Source organism: Pseudorasbora parva, chromosome 7 (assembly GCF_024679245.1).
Source record: "Pseudorasbora parva isolate DD20220531a chromosome 7, ASM2467924v1, whole genome shotgun sequence".
Classification (NCBI taxonomy): Eukaryota; Metazoa; Chordata; class Actinopteri; order Cypriniformes; family Gobionidae; genus Pseudorasbora; species Pseudorasbora parva.
In genome coordinates, this window is record NC_090178.1 from 36,866,866 (window position 1) to 36,884,623 (window position 17,758).

A 17,758-nucleotide genomic window follows, 5' to 3' on the forward strand; every position below is an offset into this window, starting at 1 on the left:
ATATATACACACAGTGAGCCAAATCTTATTTAATAAGGAAAATATTTTAAAAAAAAACACACTTCTGTGGTCACCACTATCCTCTTGCAGTAGGACCAGCTGGATGGCAAAAACAGTGTTATTAGTACCTCAAAAGTAATTGGAATTAAAAAAAAAAAACTATTGACCATGGCAAAAAAGTTTAAAAGGACATTTTTGAGTGAGGAAAAGAAGGGTTCAATTCTGCCTTTACTGGCAGAGGGATACAGTGAGCGTCGGGTTGCTTCCATCCTTAAAATTTCAAAGATTGCGGTTCATAAAAACAAGGTCAAGCAACTGACATTTGGGACAACAAAGCTACATATCGGCAGAGGGTGAAAACAACTCTGCAATGACCGGAATGACCGCCAACTCATTCGAATGTCATTCAACAACCATAGGATGACATCAAGTGAACTATAAAAAGAATGGCAAATGGCAGCTGGGTGCACGGCGAGGAAGGTTCAAAACAGGCTCCAAGGGGCAGGGCTGAAATCATGCAAAGATAGAAAAAAGCCCTTCATCAATGAGAAGCAAAGAAGAGCCAGGCTGAGGTTTGCAAGAGACCATAAGGATTGGACTGTAGAGGACTGGAGTAAGGTCATCTCCTCTGATGAGTCCAATTTTCAGCTTTGTCCAACACCTGATCGTCTAATGGTTAGACGGAGGCCTAGAGAGGCCTACAAGCCACAGTGTCTCGCACCCACTGTGAAATTTGGTGGACGATTGGTGATGATCTGGAGGTGCTTCAGCAAGGCTGGAATCGGGCAGATTTGTCTTTGTGAAGGATGCATAAATAAATGCGTACAAGGTTGTCCTGGAAGAAAACGTGCTTTCTTGGTGGAGGATTGGTGATGATCTGGAGGTGCTTCAGCAAGGCTGGAATTGGGCAGATTTGTTTATGTGAAGGGCACATGAATAAATACGTACAAGGTTGTCCTGGAGGAAAACGTGCTTCCTTCTGCTCTGACGATGTTCCCTAACTCTGAGGACTGAGGACAACTCTGAGGACAACCAACCCTTCAAGCACCACAGCCAGATCGCAGGTTGGGACTCTGGAGCAAACCTCAGGCCTCATCCTCAAAGCCCCTTGAAGGAATAGTACAACCAAATGGTGCCTCCCCAGAGGTCCATCACCTACAGGTGAGTGGAAAGTCGCAATGGCAGCCACATACACATTAAGTGTGGATGGCATTCAACCCCAGCGGGGCCTCAGCCCCTGCCTCGACAGGACACCTGCTCCTTGATTTTGATCCCTGGGGACATACATTACTCTGAGAGACAACAGTTTACCCTGGGACCACAGGAGAATCTGGTGTGCCAGTTTGCATAGAGGGCATGACCTCAGACCCCCCTGATGATCAGTATATACAAAACTACAGAACTGTTGTCTGATTGTATCAGGACATGGTGGCCATGGAGGTCCAGGAAAAAGCTCCTCAGAGCTTTGTAGACTGCCAGCATTTCCAGGCATTTTATAAGCCAGGACGAATGTCGGGTCTCCCACAAACCTCTCGTGAATCTAACTTCCATTACCGCACCCCAACCAGTGAGGGTGGTGTCTGTTGAAAAAGTTTTTCGGCAACATGACGCTCCCATCACTTGCCTCTCGGACAGAAACCAAGGTTTTTTACATATGGCGAGGGTTTTCAGCCAACACTGTAGGGGTCGGAGATAATTGTGCCCACATTGTGGTCGAGTCCATACTACTCCCAGGAACAGGGTTCTCTGGAAAGGCGTCAACGTGCTCTTTTTTGTGTTAGGTCTCAGCCCCAATCACCGAATATGGAGCAGAATGACATCTCAATGCCAAACTGCCATTTCTCGAAACTGGGCAAATATGAGCCATGGATGCCCTGGATTCTGAGGAGCCAGAGTTGCATCCATGCACTTGGTGAAGGTGCAAGAGGAAAGCTCTAGGCCTAAAGGAAGAACCTGATATTGGTACACTTCGCCCCCAAAAGCAAAATCGCCCCCACGGGAACTTCCTGTGACATGCAAGGATGGATACATGGAAGTATGCGTCTTTTAGATCTATCTTGACGAACCAGTTCTCAAACTGAATCTGATTCACGATGGCTGGAATTGTGAGCATCTTGAATCTGAAACTCTTCAGAGAACAATTAATGTGCCTCAGATCTATTATTGGCCGCAACCCTCCATTCTTCTTGGGAACTATGAAGTACCGGCTGTAGAACCAGGAGTCCCTGTCTGGTGGAAGAACACATTCTATGGCCTCCTTTACCAACAGGGAGTGAGCTTCCTGTTCCATAACCTGCACATTCTCTGGGTCCACCATAGTCCAGATAAGTGGAGAGCTAAACTGCAGTTTGTATTGCTTTTCTACAGTCCACTCAAAGGCAGCCTTCCCCCGATGAACTAGAGCGGTGAGGGAGATACTCCTGGAAAGATGCTGACTGCATTTTCATCTTCTGGAACCTCTCAACGACAGTATTAACTGCACCGCCGAAAAGCCCAGGTGCTATCGGGGAATCCAGAAGAATGGTCTTTTGTTATTCTTTAATCCCCGACAGATTCAGCCACAAATGTCTCTCCACGTACACCATTCCAGCCATGGAGTGGCCGATGGCACGGGCCGTCTCATTGATGATGCGGAGAGAGAAATCAGTGGCTTTCTCCAGCTCCATGAAATCATCCGGAGATGGATCCTCGCCCTCATCTAGTTCCCTGAGGAGATCCACCTGGTAAGCCTGCAAGACTGCCATTATATGCAGACAACCAGCCCGCCCAGCCACCATATAAGCCCTGCCCACCAGCATAGATGTAGCACGGCTTGGTGGCCAGTATGGAGGCTTTAAGGGACAATGCAGCACCAGGCGAAAGGTAGCTTGCGAGAGTTTGCTCCACCTGAGGCATCGCCCCATAATGAAATTCAGATGCCCCTAACACATTGCTTAAGTCGAGGACTGGGGAATCGGATAGCCATGCTGAATGTGGTTTTTCCTACAACTTGCATAACTCATTATGCAAATCTGGGAGGAATGGCAAGTCCTGGTGTGGAGGTTGAGCCCGCGGCTTAAAAAAGTGTCCATCCAGCTTGATTTTAGGCTGGAATTCTTGCTTTCCTTGTGGCCTAAAAGTCATAATTTTGTGTCCAGGTGTGTCTTTTTAGTCTAATACTCTGTGTACATAAACCCCAGTTTTTCATTGTCAGGTCTTATTCTTCCCAGGTTTTATGTTGGCTTAGATCTGTTTGTTCTTTGTTTATTCTGGTTCTTTCATTTCTTTAATAAGCTTATTGCACATGGATCCTGCTCTTGCTTCTCCGAGTGTGTCAGCATTACACCTACTTATATTTTTTTTGTTTCTGTATTTCAAAGTTAATGTGATATTTTCTTTGTGATTTATCTAAGAGCTGGTTTGTTTGGTTCATGTGGTTCAATTTCAATGTGGTTTTGAATTCATAGTCTCATAAACTGCTTATGTATGTTTAATTTGATATCCCTATTAGCTACAATATTAACTAAGAGAATAGAATACATTCACATGTTCTTACAGTGCACAGGAACTTTTATGCCAAAAACTTGACCCAAACTTAAGACTTAAAATGACAGCTAATCCAAGGAATTATTATTTAGACTGTGTAAATAATCGGCAGTGGTTATGATTAGTGTGTGTGTGTGTCATTCTTCAAACCTGTGATGTCGTTGGTACAGTCTGTGTGGGAACTGATGGGGGTACTGGAGCTCTACGTTTCTTTAATTCCACTTTTGGGGACATCTTGGAGATGTTCATCACAGACTGAGACTGACCAAGTGTGCTGGGACGGGTCTCTACACATGGGCCACTTCCCACCACTGATATGCCCTGAGCATAAAAAAGAGAGACACTTTAAAAGCTATGCAAATACACATTTAAGAACATGTTTAAAAGGCATATATGAAAATAGAAATATGTCTATAAATATGTGCAAAATAGAGAAAGTAGATTCTAGATTAGTGCAAATGACAACGTGTACACATATTAAAGCTGTATTATAGAGAGAATTTAAGTATTGTTGTAGACAGTGGATCCTGAATTTTGTTGTAGGCAGTGCATCCTAAATTTAAAGGGCAGCAGATTTAATAGAGGACAGCAAGTCAATAACATTTGGGCTGGAAATGTCACGACCTGCTCCTGGAGAGTGGCTGACTTCTGAAGACTTTACCCTGGCCATGACCCCACGTTTACACACCATAAAACAGCTGCCTAGAGAAGATGGTTAACAGGGAGGGACTCAAGACATAAACTAAACTACAACAATAACAGCTGATGTCTTCTGATTCTTGGTAACGGAAGTTCAGCGATCTCTTAAAGAAATCAATGCTGTGCCATATATATAAATCTGTAAAACACTTAGCATAATGTGTAGTTATAATTTGTTTAATTATTGAAAAGCAGAACTGAAAGCAAGGATAGGTGAAGCGAAAGAAAATACAAGGGGGAAACCAGAACTAGATAGATTTGAATAAATAATCCAGATACGGTATGTTTAACGTTATAATTTTTAAGTGCATATACTGTGTAGATTTTTTGAAAGAGAAATATTCATTTTTACATTATTGAATTTATAGACGCAAAAAAAACCAAAAAAAAAAAACTCATATTCCATCATGTTACAAAGGTTGTTTGCTGAATTGAACTCAAAATCTATTTAAAGGAACTGTATGAAAGAAATGTATTTTCAATTAATCATAAATTGGCCCTGATAGGTCACAAGACATTAAGAAATCATGTTAATTTCAAATACTTATATAATTGACAACAGTAGTCCGGCCAGGATAATGTCATTTAAAAGTTGTTGTTGCAGCCCGCAACTGATGTCAATGTTGACATGTTGTGTTTTGGCCTAAAGCTCCACCGCCCACCTATCTACCAATCACGAAGTCAGTAGTGTTTCGGCATCAGGGTTGCCAGCTCTACTCTAGTTACCACAGCTGCAGCTACAAACGTTCCTGCTGATCCTGAAGCCTATTTGGCAACCTCGAGTCAGGGGGAGAGGGGATACACCTGAAGGTACCAGTTTTGGCCACAATCTTACATACACTTCCTTTAAATTCCAGAATTTGGTACTTAAAAGGATGCATGACTGACATTTTAATTTAAGAAAGTAGAATTAAAATGGATGGAATTTCAAAAAAGTCAATTGTTGCAAGCATAGCTTTTAATAGACTATGGATTTTTTTAAATATACATATTACTATTAGAACACTTTAATCGTTTTAGCTCATATTATATAATTAAAGGGATAGATCATCCAAAACTGAAAATTATGTCATAATTTACTCACTCTGAAGTTGTTCCAAACCTGTTTGAGTTTCTTTCATCTGCTGAACACAAAAGGAGATATTTTGAAGAACATCGGTAACCAAAAAGTTGATTTCCATAGTATTTTTTTCCTACTATGGATGTCAATGGAGTCCGTCAACTGTTTGGTTATCCATAATCTTTAAAATATCTTATTTTGTATTCAGTTTTGGAACAACTTCAGAGTGAGTAAATGATGACAGAATTAACATTTTTGGGTGAACAATTCCTTTAAAAGTTTGATTTTGAAAAAAAATATCTGAACGCATTGCAGACCAGTGGCAGTTTTTTCTTAAATGGTGCCCTGGGCAAACCACCGCTTCTGCCACCCTAAATCCCACTAAATCACAGAGATAATTGGGTGAGACTACACAAGTAATAATAATATTAATAATAATAAAAACTACAATACAGAACACACAGATATGAATGAGTGATACTTTAACACTTCCATGATGGACAACAACAAAAAAACATACATATATCACAAACATATAACTGTCACATGTCACGCCTGTTCCTGGACCCCATTTCCCTAGATCCTCCCTGTTCCACACCTGATTGCACTTCCTTGTTATCTCTCCCTCTCCCCGGATACCCTACACCTGGTCCTCGTCATTTGCACGCCTTTTAGAGGGGCTGCGTCCGAAAAACCTCGGCAGATGACTTGTTGCCTCCCTGCCTCATGAGACAATGACTCTACAGGTACCGTTTTGTGCATGAAGGCACCTTACAAAACTAATTTCGGACAGACTTCTAAGGCAGTGTAACAGTTTAATGATCTACAGCAAAACGGAGAGAGCTTTGGTAAGAACCAAACACAAACTTAATTACTTTAGTAGTGATTTCTTGCTAGAAATGACACCAGAAGTGTAATATGTTGGTAAAAAACGTACATTTACACACAAACTGACCCGACAAACCCAACTTCTGGATGCCATCTTTTTGCCCCAGCTCAACCCCTCCGAATGGAAAGCGCAGGATTATGGGATATCAAAGGCAGCGAAGGATAAAAGTATGCTGCCTTCAAAAATCGATCAGATGAAGGTCTTTCAGGAGACAGGAAGTGAAGCTAACATTAGATTTGGACGCAGCTTGATGCCTTCCTGTCTTCAAATGTGTCCTCCGAAGGCAGAATTTTCCATTTTTCGGACGCAGCCAGGGAATGCATCGATGTCACTTTCCCCCCGTAAAATGCCCCCTTAGCCAGTGCTGAGTGACAGAAGAGCTGCTGCATGACTGGAGTTAATGGAGGAAAACGAGTAAACGATCCTTACAGCTTACCAAAGATTCAGTGATCCATGGATAATGATATGCAGCCAGGAATCATGTTTTCCTGACATTTTTTAGGAGCCTGATTTCGACATGAATGTTTATAACTGTTATTCATCACATTTTTCGAGTGAATCCCGCATGTATGTAGATGGGTCAGTGTTTTGAAGCGTGTAGTGGTGGTAATATAGTTTATATTTACTAAAAGCTGTCACTTATTCAATAAACACAATTTTACAAAGTTCTGCAGTGAAGTTGGTATACAATGAATCTCTTATTTTCACAATGTCTGCACTTATAGAGGATTGACCCGTGTGTTTAACTGAACTCAGCACCTGGACAAACACTCGAGCGGTGAGTGATTCCAAATTCAACACCTTTGGCCAATTCCGTTGTAGAAATCTACAAACATGTCTGTGATTGGCTACATTACTCACCGAGGCGAAAATACGTGGGAAATGTAATAATTTGACGAGTGGAAATACAGATAAACACTGGATCTTTTGCTAGCTCCTTTTCGCTGAAAATATGCAATTATTATGAATTCTTACAGAGGATTACAGATCAAAACAAGCAGTTATGGGCAGCTCTAAAAGCAGTAGCAAGTGGCAGTGGTTTGAGTGAGAAAATTACACGCTATTATCAAGTCCATCTCTAGTCCGAACAGCGACGTCCATGCGGTCTGTGGACAAGCCTCCCCTACCACCCCCCTTCTGGCGCCAGGCCTGGTTTTGTGTGTTTTCGCTGCATTCTCACTGTAAACCAGTGCTGCCTCTCTCTTTTTGCCAATCAGTAGGGCGTAATCGCAGTCATTCCAGCTGACGATGACGTCACATGCATTCCCTCTATAGTAAACTCACTCCCAGCACTCCTTGTCTTTCGTTATTATGTCAGTTGTGTTTCGTGTCCTGTCTCTATTACTTGTTGAATAAAGTCTGATTTGTTGTGTTTGGTCTTCTGTTCAGTTTATCTTAAATAATAAAAGCCCATTTGTTTGGAAGTTCTGGATCTCCTCATCTCTGCTGCACTACACATTGTGACAATAACGCATAAAGGCATGTCAGTAATATTGTAATACAACTGAAACTAAATATATATTTTAGTATAAATAAATGCTTTGAAACATTGACAAAGTGTATATTTTATTGTTATAATAATTTAATAATGTCTAAAAAAAGAATTTAAAAAATGAAAATCGTTTCTGGTTCCAAGGCTCTTTTTGTTGGTCAGTCATTCCTTTGCCTGTGCCTTGTACTTCCGGGCCTTTGGCTGTGTCTCATTCTTCCACCCTTCTGGCTCAGTTGCGCGCCCCCTCTCCACTGGCTTCGCCTTGGTCCTCAGTCCCACCGGCTCCACAATTGTCCTCCAACACCATGGTTCAACCTTAGGCACCAGATCCTTTGGTGTCAACCAGGGTCTTACCTGGGTCTCTCAACTCTTCTGGTTCCCCCTCTGTCGGTCACTTTCCTGACTCCACTATGACTCCTCCATCCATTGTTCTACCGTGGGTCTTCGTCAGGATGGGTCAATTCTCGGTCTTCATCTGGTTTATCCCCCTATCATATCCTTACTGGCTCCTCCCTCCATCATCTCTTCCATCATGAGGTTTGGGATGAATTAGATCCTTTGGGATGAATTAGAGCAGGACGAATGACGAGATGAATTCTCATGTTGTTGTATAGAATTAGAGTAGCTGGGTACACTGCAGTAACTCAGGCGAGAGGATTCAGCCATTCGTTTTCATTGCGTTGCAATGGTAACGGAAGTAGCGATACATTGACAAAGTTACGTATTAACATAAAGACAGAGGGTATGTTCCTTTAAGGCTACGTCTACAATAATCCGGATAAATTTAAAAACTGAGTTTTCATCTAAAAATGCTCCGCGTCCACACTATCCTTTTCAATCGTTTACCAAAAAATGTTCATCTACACTGAAACGTCTGAAAACGCTTACATCCCCGTACTGCGCATGAGCAAATCCAAGACACTTCGACTTGTGTCATTTCCGCTACTCGTTTATTTACTCTTTGAAATTTTGCGGCAATGTCGATAAAAGGCACTGAGTTTTTTAACAGTATGTACAAACTGACATTAATATTTAACAAGGCTGTCAAAACAGAAAGCATACAAAACAACTGCTGTACAATGTCGTTCACCATCTTGGCTGAATTGGTCATATGACTGCATCACATGGTTAAAAATGCGTCATCATTTTTAAAAAGCCTCCATTTTCACAGTCCACACTACGACGTGAAGACGGCGTTTTCAAATTTATCCGCTTTGGAGAGCGTTTTCAAAAAGATACGTTTTCATTGACTTAAAAGGCTGTCTCAGTGTGGACGGAAGGCCAAAACGGAGAGAAAAATATACAATTTCAAATGAAAACGTATTAGTGTGGACATGGCCTAAGTAAGAGCAGAGAGATCTGGCAAACACTGACAGGAACAACACCGGATCTTCTAGAACCTTGCATGAGTGTTTGAGTGAGTGCTCAGCTGTTGGTTGGAACGAGAGAGAGATGGTATGCAATCTTGCAGCTTGACTTGAGAAGAAAGAGTAACAAACAGACATATGATCCAAACTAGATATAAAACTAGACACACAAACACACACCAACACAAACAAACGCAATAAGACCTGGAAAAAAAACACAAAGACAACATAATGACAGCTTTCCTATCATAGCTATATGCTTTCATTAGACTCCACAACCTCCCTGTAAAAGTTTGATGTACTCTCTTTTTTTTTTTTCTCACCCCTCTCTGCCCTTAGAACGGAATGTTCAAAGTGGGAATGGCTATTAGCGGGTTATATAATCGGAAATCAGTTACTGCGACGTGTTGAAAATGGCTCTTGGCTCTGTCTCTGATATTGCAAATAGCGTGCACCTGAACTCGTGTAATTACAGGGGCAAGCATCGAGAGCAGGGAAGAGCCCTTTATAAAAAGACGATCGATATAAAATAACTGACATGCGTATTAAAGATGAATTATGGACATCCAGGCTGTTAAGCGCATGTGTCTGAGTGTCATCAAGAACACAGTGTGTTTCTCAGAGAATAGATACAGAGCAACGTGGGTGTGGACATAAAATCTCTGGAAGATTATGTGTGTGTGTGTGTGTGTGTGTGTGTGTGTGTGTGTGTGTGTGTGTGTGTGTGTGTGTGTGTGTGTGTGTGTGTGTGTGTGTGTGTGTGTGTGTGTGTGTACCAACTTAACTATATATTAGACATACACTTGCACCCTGAAGTGATACTAAATCAGATTTTTTTTAAAAATCTTTTGGGGACATCCTAATTTGTAAAAATTTAAATTTTTGGGTTTGAAAATCAAATATTTATTATTATTACTATTATATAAAGTAAATACATAGTGTTAAACCCTACACAAAGATGTCCCAAACAACGATGGCAGTATTCAAAATCCTTGTCATTGTGGGAAAATGTTTTGAATAACATTACAACGTATTACAACATAAATATGGTTTATGAAGTCACTTTCTGTAAATGGCTTAAAAACATATTAAACAGTGGAGTTTTTGTTTTGTTTTTTACTTTTATAAAATGAAGAAAGTGTGTGGGTGTGGATTTGGGTAATATCACAAAAGGGTCATCCAAGAAGCAGGAAAAGTAGCAGCAGCTAACCCTCAGATCTAGTCTATCTCTGATCCAAGCAATCCAAGACAAAACTATCAATCTAAAATGAAGTTTGAACAGTGATAATGACTTAAGGAAAACCTAAGAAAATCTTAGATAAAAATAGTTGAACCATATCATTAGTTCACATCTGTGTGAGCGCTGCTGGAGATCACACTTTTGCCCAAGTGATTACTGACACCTAGTGGTGATACCTGAAAAAAGAAAATTGTATGGTGGAGATTTCTTAAACGCACTTGACTTAAGCTATATTTGGACAGTAATTGTTTCTAGTGGGGTCATATGACATTCTAATCATTGACAGGGGCTAGTCAGTGATTGTATTGCCATCTGAATCCAGAATGTCAGAGTTTTCTCCAACCACCAGCATAAAAATCCCTGGCCGAATTACCTACTGTTTTTTGACAAACACCAAGGTTATGTAGTAATGTAACTACAATCCAAATCTACAGTTTTCAAGAATATATCACTGCAAAATTCACTGTTTATATCCTTTTTGACCACTGCCGAGCACCGTACGGATCTAGACTTTTATTACTGAAATGCTGGAAAGTATTTACAAGAACAATATATTTCATCAACGCTCTAAAAATACAAAGAAGAAAAGCACGTAAACATTTGAAATGGGCCGTTATTAAAGCAGCTATTAAATATGTAAAAATAACCAAGAAGCATTATGTTAATCTCATGTAAATAAGAGGCTGTATTAAACAAAATTTCCCACTCATTTTCATGTGGAATAAAATTACATAGTTTATTTTGAGATAGAAGACAGAAAACCATTTTAACTATAATGCACATCTTTATATCTTCCTATTTTTAAATAGATTCAAATATAAGACATACATTTTCCTATTATTAAATTACGTAAGCATGTATTCCTATTTTACCAGGCATATGACATTTTATTTATAACATACAATCATGTTATTGACCACGTCAGCAGCGCGTTCACAGGTGTGCAGGATCACAAAACTCGCTCCAGCATCTGAATGCACGAGCTTTATCACTGAGGTGACATGCAAATTTATTTTTACAGACTTCCATATTAAAAACAATTACCATCCGAACAGGGCTTTAGTCTGTAATTTTTATTGAAAAAGACAAAATTTCGTTAATGTAGATTTATTATTGTATATTATTATTATTGTGTATTATTGTATATTATTATCATTATTATAATATAATAAATAATAAATGTATAAATAAATATATTCATGGATATATTATTTATGTTTTTTATACTAACCAATCAGCATTAAGACCAGAAGTTCTGGTGCAGAGCTATCATTTTCTCTCTTTTTTTAAAGTTTTTTTTTAAGTGTGTGATTTCTAAAACAAATTCCATTCTGTACATTTTATTTTAAAAATATAATATGACAAATTTTCATTAATATTGTTGTATTATTCTTATTATTTTTGTTGTTGGTGTTGTTATTAAAACTTATTATTAAAAATGAATTCATATGATATATTTTAGTGTTGACTAATCAACACCCAAAAATATTATTTTTCATAATTAAAATAGAGATCATTCATTGATGCAATAAAAGTCAATTTCCAATCAAATGAACAACAAAAAAGTTCTGAAAAGAACAAATGAAGAAAAATGTAGAAGAATTAATCTTCAGACAGTATAATTGTGTTAAAGTTTGAAAACTGTGACAGACGGAGAGATGAGAGTGCATTAGTAAGGAACAGTGGAGTTCATGGGTTAGTACTTACATTAATGTTAGTGTCTGCATTGTCAACAACACTATCATCATCAAGACTGTCCATGTCCTCAGAGGACTGATCTTCAGTCTGAAATGGGAATGTAACACTAGCATGGCAGGCAGACTCACATGAACCATGCAGTGCAGGATATAAAGGCCGCAATATCAATTTAACGTTTAATTTTCAGTATATTTTGTGACATGCATTAGTTTCCTTCAGCATATGCATTGGTTCAGGAGGGTTTTTTTTCTATACATCTAAATATTTTGGGATTTCTATAGGCATGTAGCATGCAAACATATTAAAGCATTATCAAGGTTTAACCAGAAACAATATGAATGTAAGTTTGTGCACACGTGTGTCTGTGTTCTACCTTTGATTTCCTGCGGTTAAACTTGAGGAAGCCCAGCAGACCCTTTTTATCTGATCCACTCAGACTGTTGGAGTGAAGAGAATCGGCTGTAAGATAAACACATTGATTTAGCATCTTACACAAACACTCAGTAGCTACTAATATAATCCAGAATTGAGTCAAGCAATGTTACTTTAGTTAAATTTGAGTGGTTAATTTTGAGCTGGCATATGCAGAATAAATACTAGTGCTTGCACGTCAGCAAAACAGTAGTGTTAGTTTTGGATTTAGGCTTTGGTTCTTCGCAAATTAAATGCCATATCAAAGCCACACAGCTATTGTCATGACAACAAGTTCAATCTTTAGTCTTTAAATAAACTAGCATTCAAAATTTTGGGGTCAATAAGATGTTTTTTGTTTTGTTTGTTTTTTAAAGAAATGAATACTTTCATTCAGCAATGATGCGTTTAAAAAGAGAGTTAAAGACATGTATTGTGTTCTTATATATATATATTCATAAGAACAGCATTTATTTGAAATATATATATATATATATATATATATATATATATATATATATATATATATATATATATATATATATTTCAAATAAATGCTGTTCTTTTGAATTTTATATTCATCAAATAATCCTTAAAAAAACATATCACGATGCAAACTTGGTGAGCATAAAAGACTTCTTTCCAAAACATAAAAAAAAAATCGTACAGACCCCAAATTCTAAAAGTAGTTTAAACCAAAAATAAATAGCACACTTATCATTAGAATAATTCAAACGGACACACACATAAAATAGTGTGTTAAATTGCTGATCTGCAAGCGCTGTAATAATGTTTTTTCCATCATGCATCACAAGACCCCCCTAAACACTTAACTCAATGTCCAACATTGTGGCATTTAAGAAGGTTTGTTACATCAAGTATTTATGAGTTTAAATAGATATTTCATGTTTGTGGAATTAATAAAGTAAAGTTAAGATATTATAGTTACTTAAGAACTATTAAACATATATATGGTCTGTATTAATGGAACAGTAAGGGTTATAAGCAGCAATGCACTAAATGCACTACACAATTCTGACATTAGATGGTGCTACACTTCTGCAAAGCCTCTACGTCAACACATTTAGATGAACACTAACACATCTACAAAAGAATCAGCAAGACAAGGGACAGGTTTTCTGAATACAATTTAAATGCATTGAGAGCATAAACATGGCAGTATCAATAAGCATAAAAGATTCATTAAAGTTTCTGTCGTCTAGGTTATTTTAATCATAAAGCTCAAAAATGTTCCGCGACAGGAAGCAGACTCTCAGCACACTCTCAGCACACTCAAGACAGTTTAACTACATATACTAAAAAAGCACTATGACTGCTATACAGCCAAAGTCATGTACATCAGTACCTGAGTAGTACAGGCCAGGGGTCGAAGCCATTTTAGGCTGGAGAACTGAAAACAATGAAACCAGTAGAACATTTTAAAGGAAATTAGATTAAATAGGCATATTTTTACTCTTGGCTGGCTAGAAAATAAAGGGCTTATAGCTAAGACAGTGAAATGTCACATGGTATTACTGCCTTTAGGTGCTGTATGAGATAAGAACTGACTAAACTCTCTTACGCTGTGAAACTATCTAAAGGTAAACTTTTTTGAGCAAGTTGCCAAGAGATGTTGCTTGGGCACTTTTCCATTTAGAATGGGCAACACATTTCTATCTGTATTCTTTAGATGGGTCGTGGGCTCTGTGTCTTACCTGGTTGCCAATTGTAACACTTTACAATAAGGTTCATTAGTTAAAGGGTTAGTTCATCCAAAAATTATTTAATTAATTACTCACCGTCATGTCGTTGGACACCCGTAAGACCTTCGTTTATCTTCGGAACAGAAATGAAGATATTTTTGTTGAAAGCTGATGGCTGAGAAAGGCTTCAGAAAGGCCTCCATTGGCATTCAGTACATTTCCACTGACCCACTCACAAGACCCATAAAGGCACTAAAAACATCGATACAAAGTCCATCTCACTACAGTGGCTGTACAATAATGTCACAATGCGACGAAAATAGTTATTGTGCGCAAAAAAAAATATCAAAATGACTTTATCCGCCAAGTTATTGTCTTCCGTGTAGGTCTCGGATGTCAACTCACGCGATAGCGGCGCTCCTCCTCTTCCGGGTCATGTCTCTGTATGGCGGAACTGTGTCATATTCTCACGCATGCGTCGAGTTCACGTCAATAACTTGATGGATAAAGTCGTTATTTTGAATTTTGTGCACACAATAACTATTTTCGTTGCATTGTAACATTATTGTACAGCCACTGTAGTGAGATGGACTTTGTATCGATGGGTTTAATGCCTTTATGGGTCTTGTGAGTGGGAATGTACTGAATACCAATGGAGGCCTATCTGAAGCCTTTCTCAGCCACCAGCTTTCAACAAAAATATCTTAATTTGTGTTCTGAAGATGAACGAAGGTCTTACGGGTGTCCAACGACGTGAGGGTGAGTAATTAATTAAAGCTACACTGTGTAACTTTTTTAGTTTATTCTTAGCTAAAAACACTTAGTTCTTTCAAAAATATATGTGCTCATTAATGTATATTTATTTCTTTCAAGTAATAAAGTTTTTTCTACTTGTTTATAATATGCCATTGAAAATACATACGGGTGAGGGGTTTGAATGCCGGTCGCCATGTTGCCCCTCCATCTTGAAAGTACATTAGCAAAAGAGGGACATACCCGTAAATTCAAGCTTCGCCTTTAGCGTTTTAACACTCGATGGCAGTCATGAACGAGGTCGAACTGGAAGCCATGTTAATCTTGGACTAAATCGGCCACCGTAGGAGTTAAAACGAAATCGGAATTGAGAGGAACCGAAACTAATATTCACTGGATTGTCATATACCTTTACACCGCTAGATGGGGGAAAATATTACAGTGTAGCTTTAAATAGTTTTTGGGTGAACTAACCCTTTAAAGCTGCAGTATGTAAATTTTGAGGGGTATAAATTATCCAAAATAATGTTTTGAGCAAATACATAACCAGCCTGTGTTCAACACTATCTGCTTACTTTAGCTCGATTAACAACGGTAACCTAGTAATAATGTTTTTAATTCCAGTGGTACTGGTGGATTTCTAGAAAATTCAAGCATATCTTTGAGTCATTACATCACTAATAACAGTAGCACACTTGTTCGCTTAATTCATACAGTTACACAGTTTTCTTTGTTGTGCCTTTCTCGTTTTGCTATGTGCATTATGGATTATTTTGTGCTAGCTATGAGAGGGAGCAATTCTCTACTCCACATTAATTTGTTGGTATATGATAATTAGAAATTAAACTACAAAGAAATGGAAACTGAACTACAGGTAGCCATAATACACATTAAATGTAGTCATACAATGCTGATGTTGTTAATATTCACAATTTGAAAACAAAGTATAACTTGCACCGTTTGACGTGATATGATAAGCGATAATTAGATTTAATCATCATGATTTATTGCAATGCTTTTTCCCCCCTTAGTTGGTCAGAACAAAAGTGGATGTTAGCTACTTGTTATACTTGTGAAAATTGTTATAGTCATACTTTCAAAAAGTAGATTATGTGATTATGAATGACAGTATCCACACCGGCGTGTTGACTGCTGAGGAGCAATTCACGTAAGGTTGATAATTCCTTGAATAACTGCAATGGCAGATTTTGAACAGAGATGACGACAAAGAGGAAAAACTACAGACTGCAGCTTTAACATTAGTTAACAACATTAGTTAACATGAACTACTAATGAACTGCACTTATAAAGCATTTATTTATCTTTATTCATTTTAATTTCAACATTTACTAAGACATTATTTAAATCTTAACATTAGTTAATGCCTGTGAACTAACATGAACATGAAGTTTTTATTTTATTTTTTACAACAAATATCTATTTAAAATAAATGCTGTTATTTTAAACAGGGTTCTTGCAGGTTTCAGTAAGTTAAATTTAAGACCTTTTTAAGACCTTTTAAGACCATTATGAGTGAAATTTAAGACCAACACGACGCATTACTAAAAGCATTATAAATGATCTCAGAAACTCTCAAACATTCTATTTTTATTGATTCAGTTATAGAAACATTGAATAAACTCAGAAACTGATATCAAAATACTGAGTCCGATATTTTCGCATGCGGTTTTTCGTATTCCGAAAAATTTGTTACGCACAGAGATCTTGCACACTGAGTCCGATGCGTATTAATGAATGCGTTACGGGGATAAAAACGCAAAACAAGACAAAGTGACGTCTAGTGAGGATAATTTGTTTGTCCTGAGGAGATGTGGAGAGACTCCTGTGATCGCGTAGAGTTTCCCCTCCTTATCAAGCGGGATCAAGATCGACCGATTAAAAGTGTCAGTTTGATGCTTTGCTAGCGATACTGGAGACACATATTAAAAAGAAGACCACTAATTTCCGTGAATCAATTGATCCCGAACACCTGGCAGTATGTCTATGGATCTGATCACACACACACACAGAGAGCTTTACAGATACTTGATGTGCTATAATTATAGCTGTGATATAATAATATTATTTGTGGTATTTTTGCTAGAATAATAATTTACGCACTTCCAAAAATAAATTCGACCTCACGTTATGTCAATCACGCTTGCACACTGCCTCCGAAACTTTCGTCCGTCAAAAAAAATTTTGGAACAGGTTCGATTTTCTGCGTTTTCGCATCCGTAAAAACGCATTTTGAGACGTTTTGACAACTCAGAGCCACCATACATATTATTCTAGCAAAAATGCTACAAATATTATTATATCACAGCTATAATTATAGCACATCAAGTCTCCCCTTACGAAAGGAAAATATATTTACCAATATATTTTCTTGAAATATATTTTAATATATGGAATAATATATTGATGGCATTATAAAATATATTATATATTCATGCAATATATTGGAAAATATACAAATGATTGCCGCTTTCAATATATTGGAAAATATAAATATTAAATCCCATAACGTTATATGTGAATATATTGCATGATATTTTCAAATATATTGCAATATATTTTTGTTTCGTAAGGGTCTGTAAAGCTCTGTCTGTCTGTCTGTGTGTGTATGTGTGTGTGTGATCGGATCCATAGACATACTGCCAGGTGTTCGGGATCAATAGATTCACGGAAATTAGTGGTCTTCTTTTAAATATGTCTCCAGTATCGCTAGCAAAGCACCAAACTGAGCCAATAACACTTTGAATCGGTCGATCTGGATAATCCCGCTTGATAGGGAAACTCTCCTCTCTACGCGATCACAGGAGTAACGTTAGATGAACCCAATATCTCCTCAGGACAAACAACTGTGTGTGACGAGTTTTTCGGATCACGAATATGAAAAAACGCATGCGAAAATATCG

At 38.0% G+C, this 17,758-nt stretch overlaps 1 protein-coding gene across 6 annotated transcripts in view; it reads right to left on the reverse strand.

Moving 5' to 3' along the window:
• Positions 1-17,758, reverse strand: part of cobl (cordon-bleu WH2 repeat protein) — a 153,924-nt gene that overhangs the window by 63,809 nt on the left and 72,357 nt on the right. For 3 of the 6 annotated variants that reach the window (XM_067449209.1, XM_067449212.1, XM_067449211.1), the window contains 4 exons: positions 13,748-13,792; positions 12,344-12,429; positions 11,980-12,057; positions 3,676-3,846 (listed from right to left, as the gene is read on the reverse strand). In XM_067449209.1, coding sequence (XP_067305310.1) covers positions 3,676-3,846; positions 11,980-12,057; positions 12,344-12,429; positions 13,748-13,792 — 380 coding nt within the window. The remainder of the gene's footprint in view (positions 1-3,675; positions 3,847-11,979; positions 12,058-12,343; positions 12,430-13,747; positions 13,793-17,758) is intronic. The other 3 variants (XM_067449210.1, XM_067449213.1, XM_067449214.1) reach the window with 3 other exon arrangements.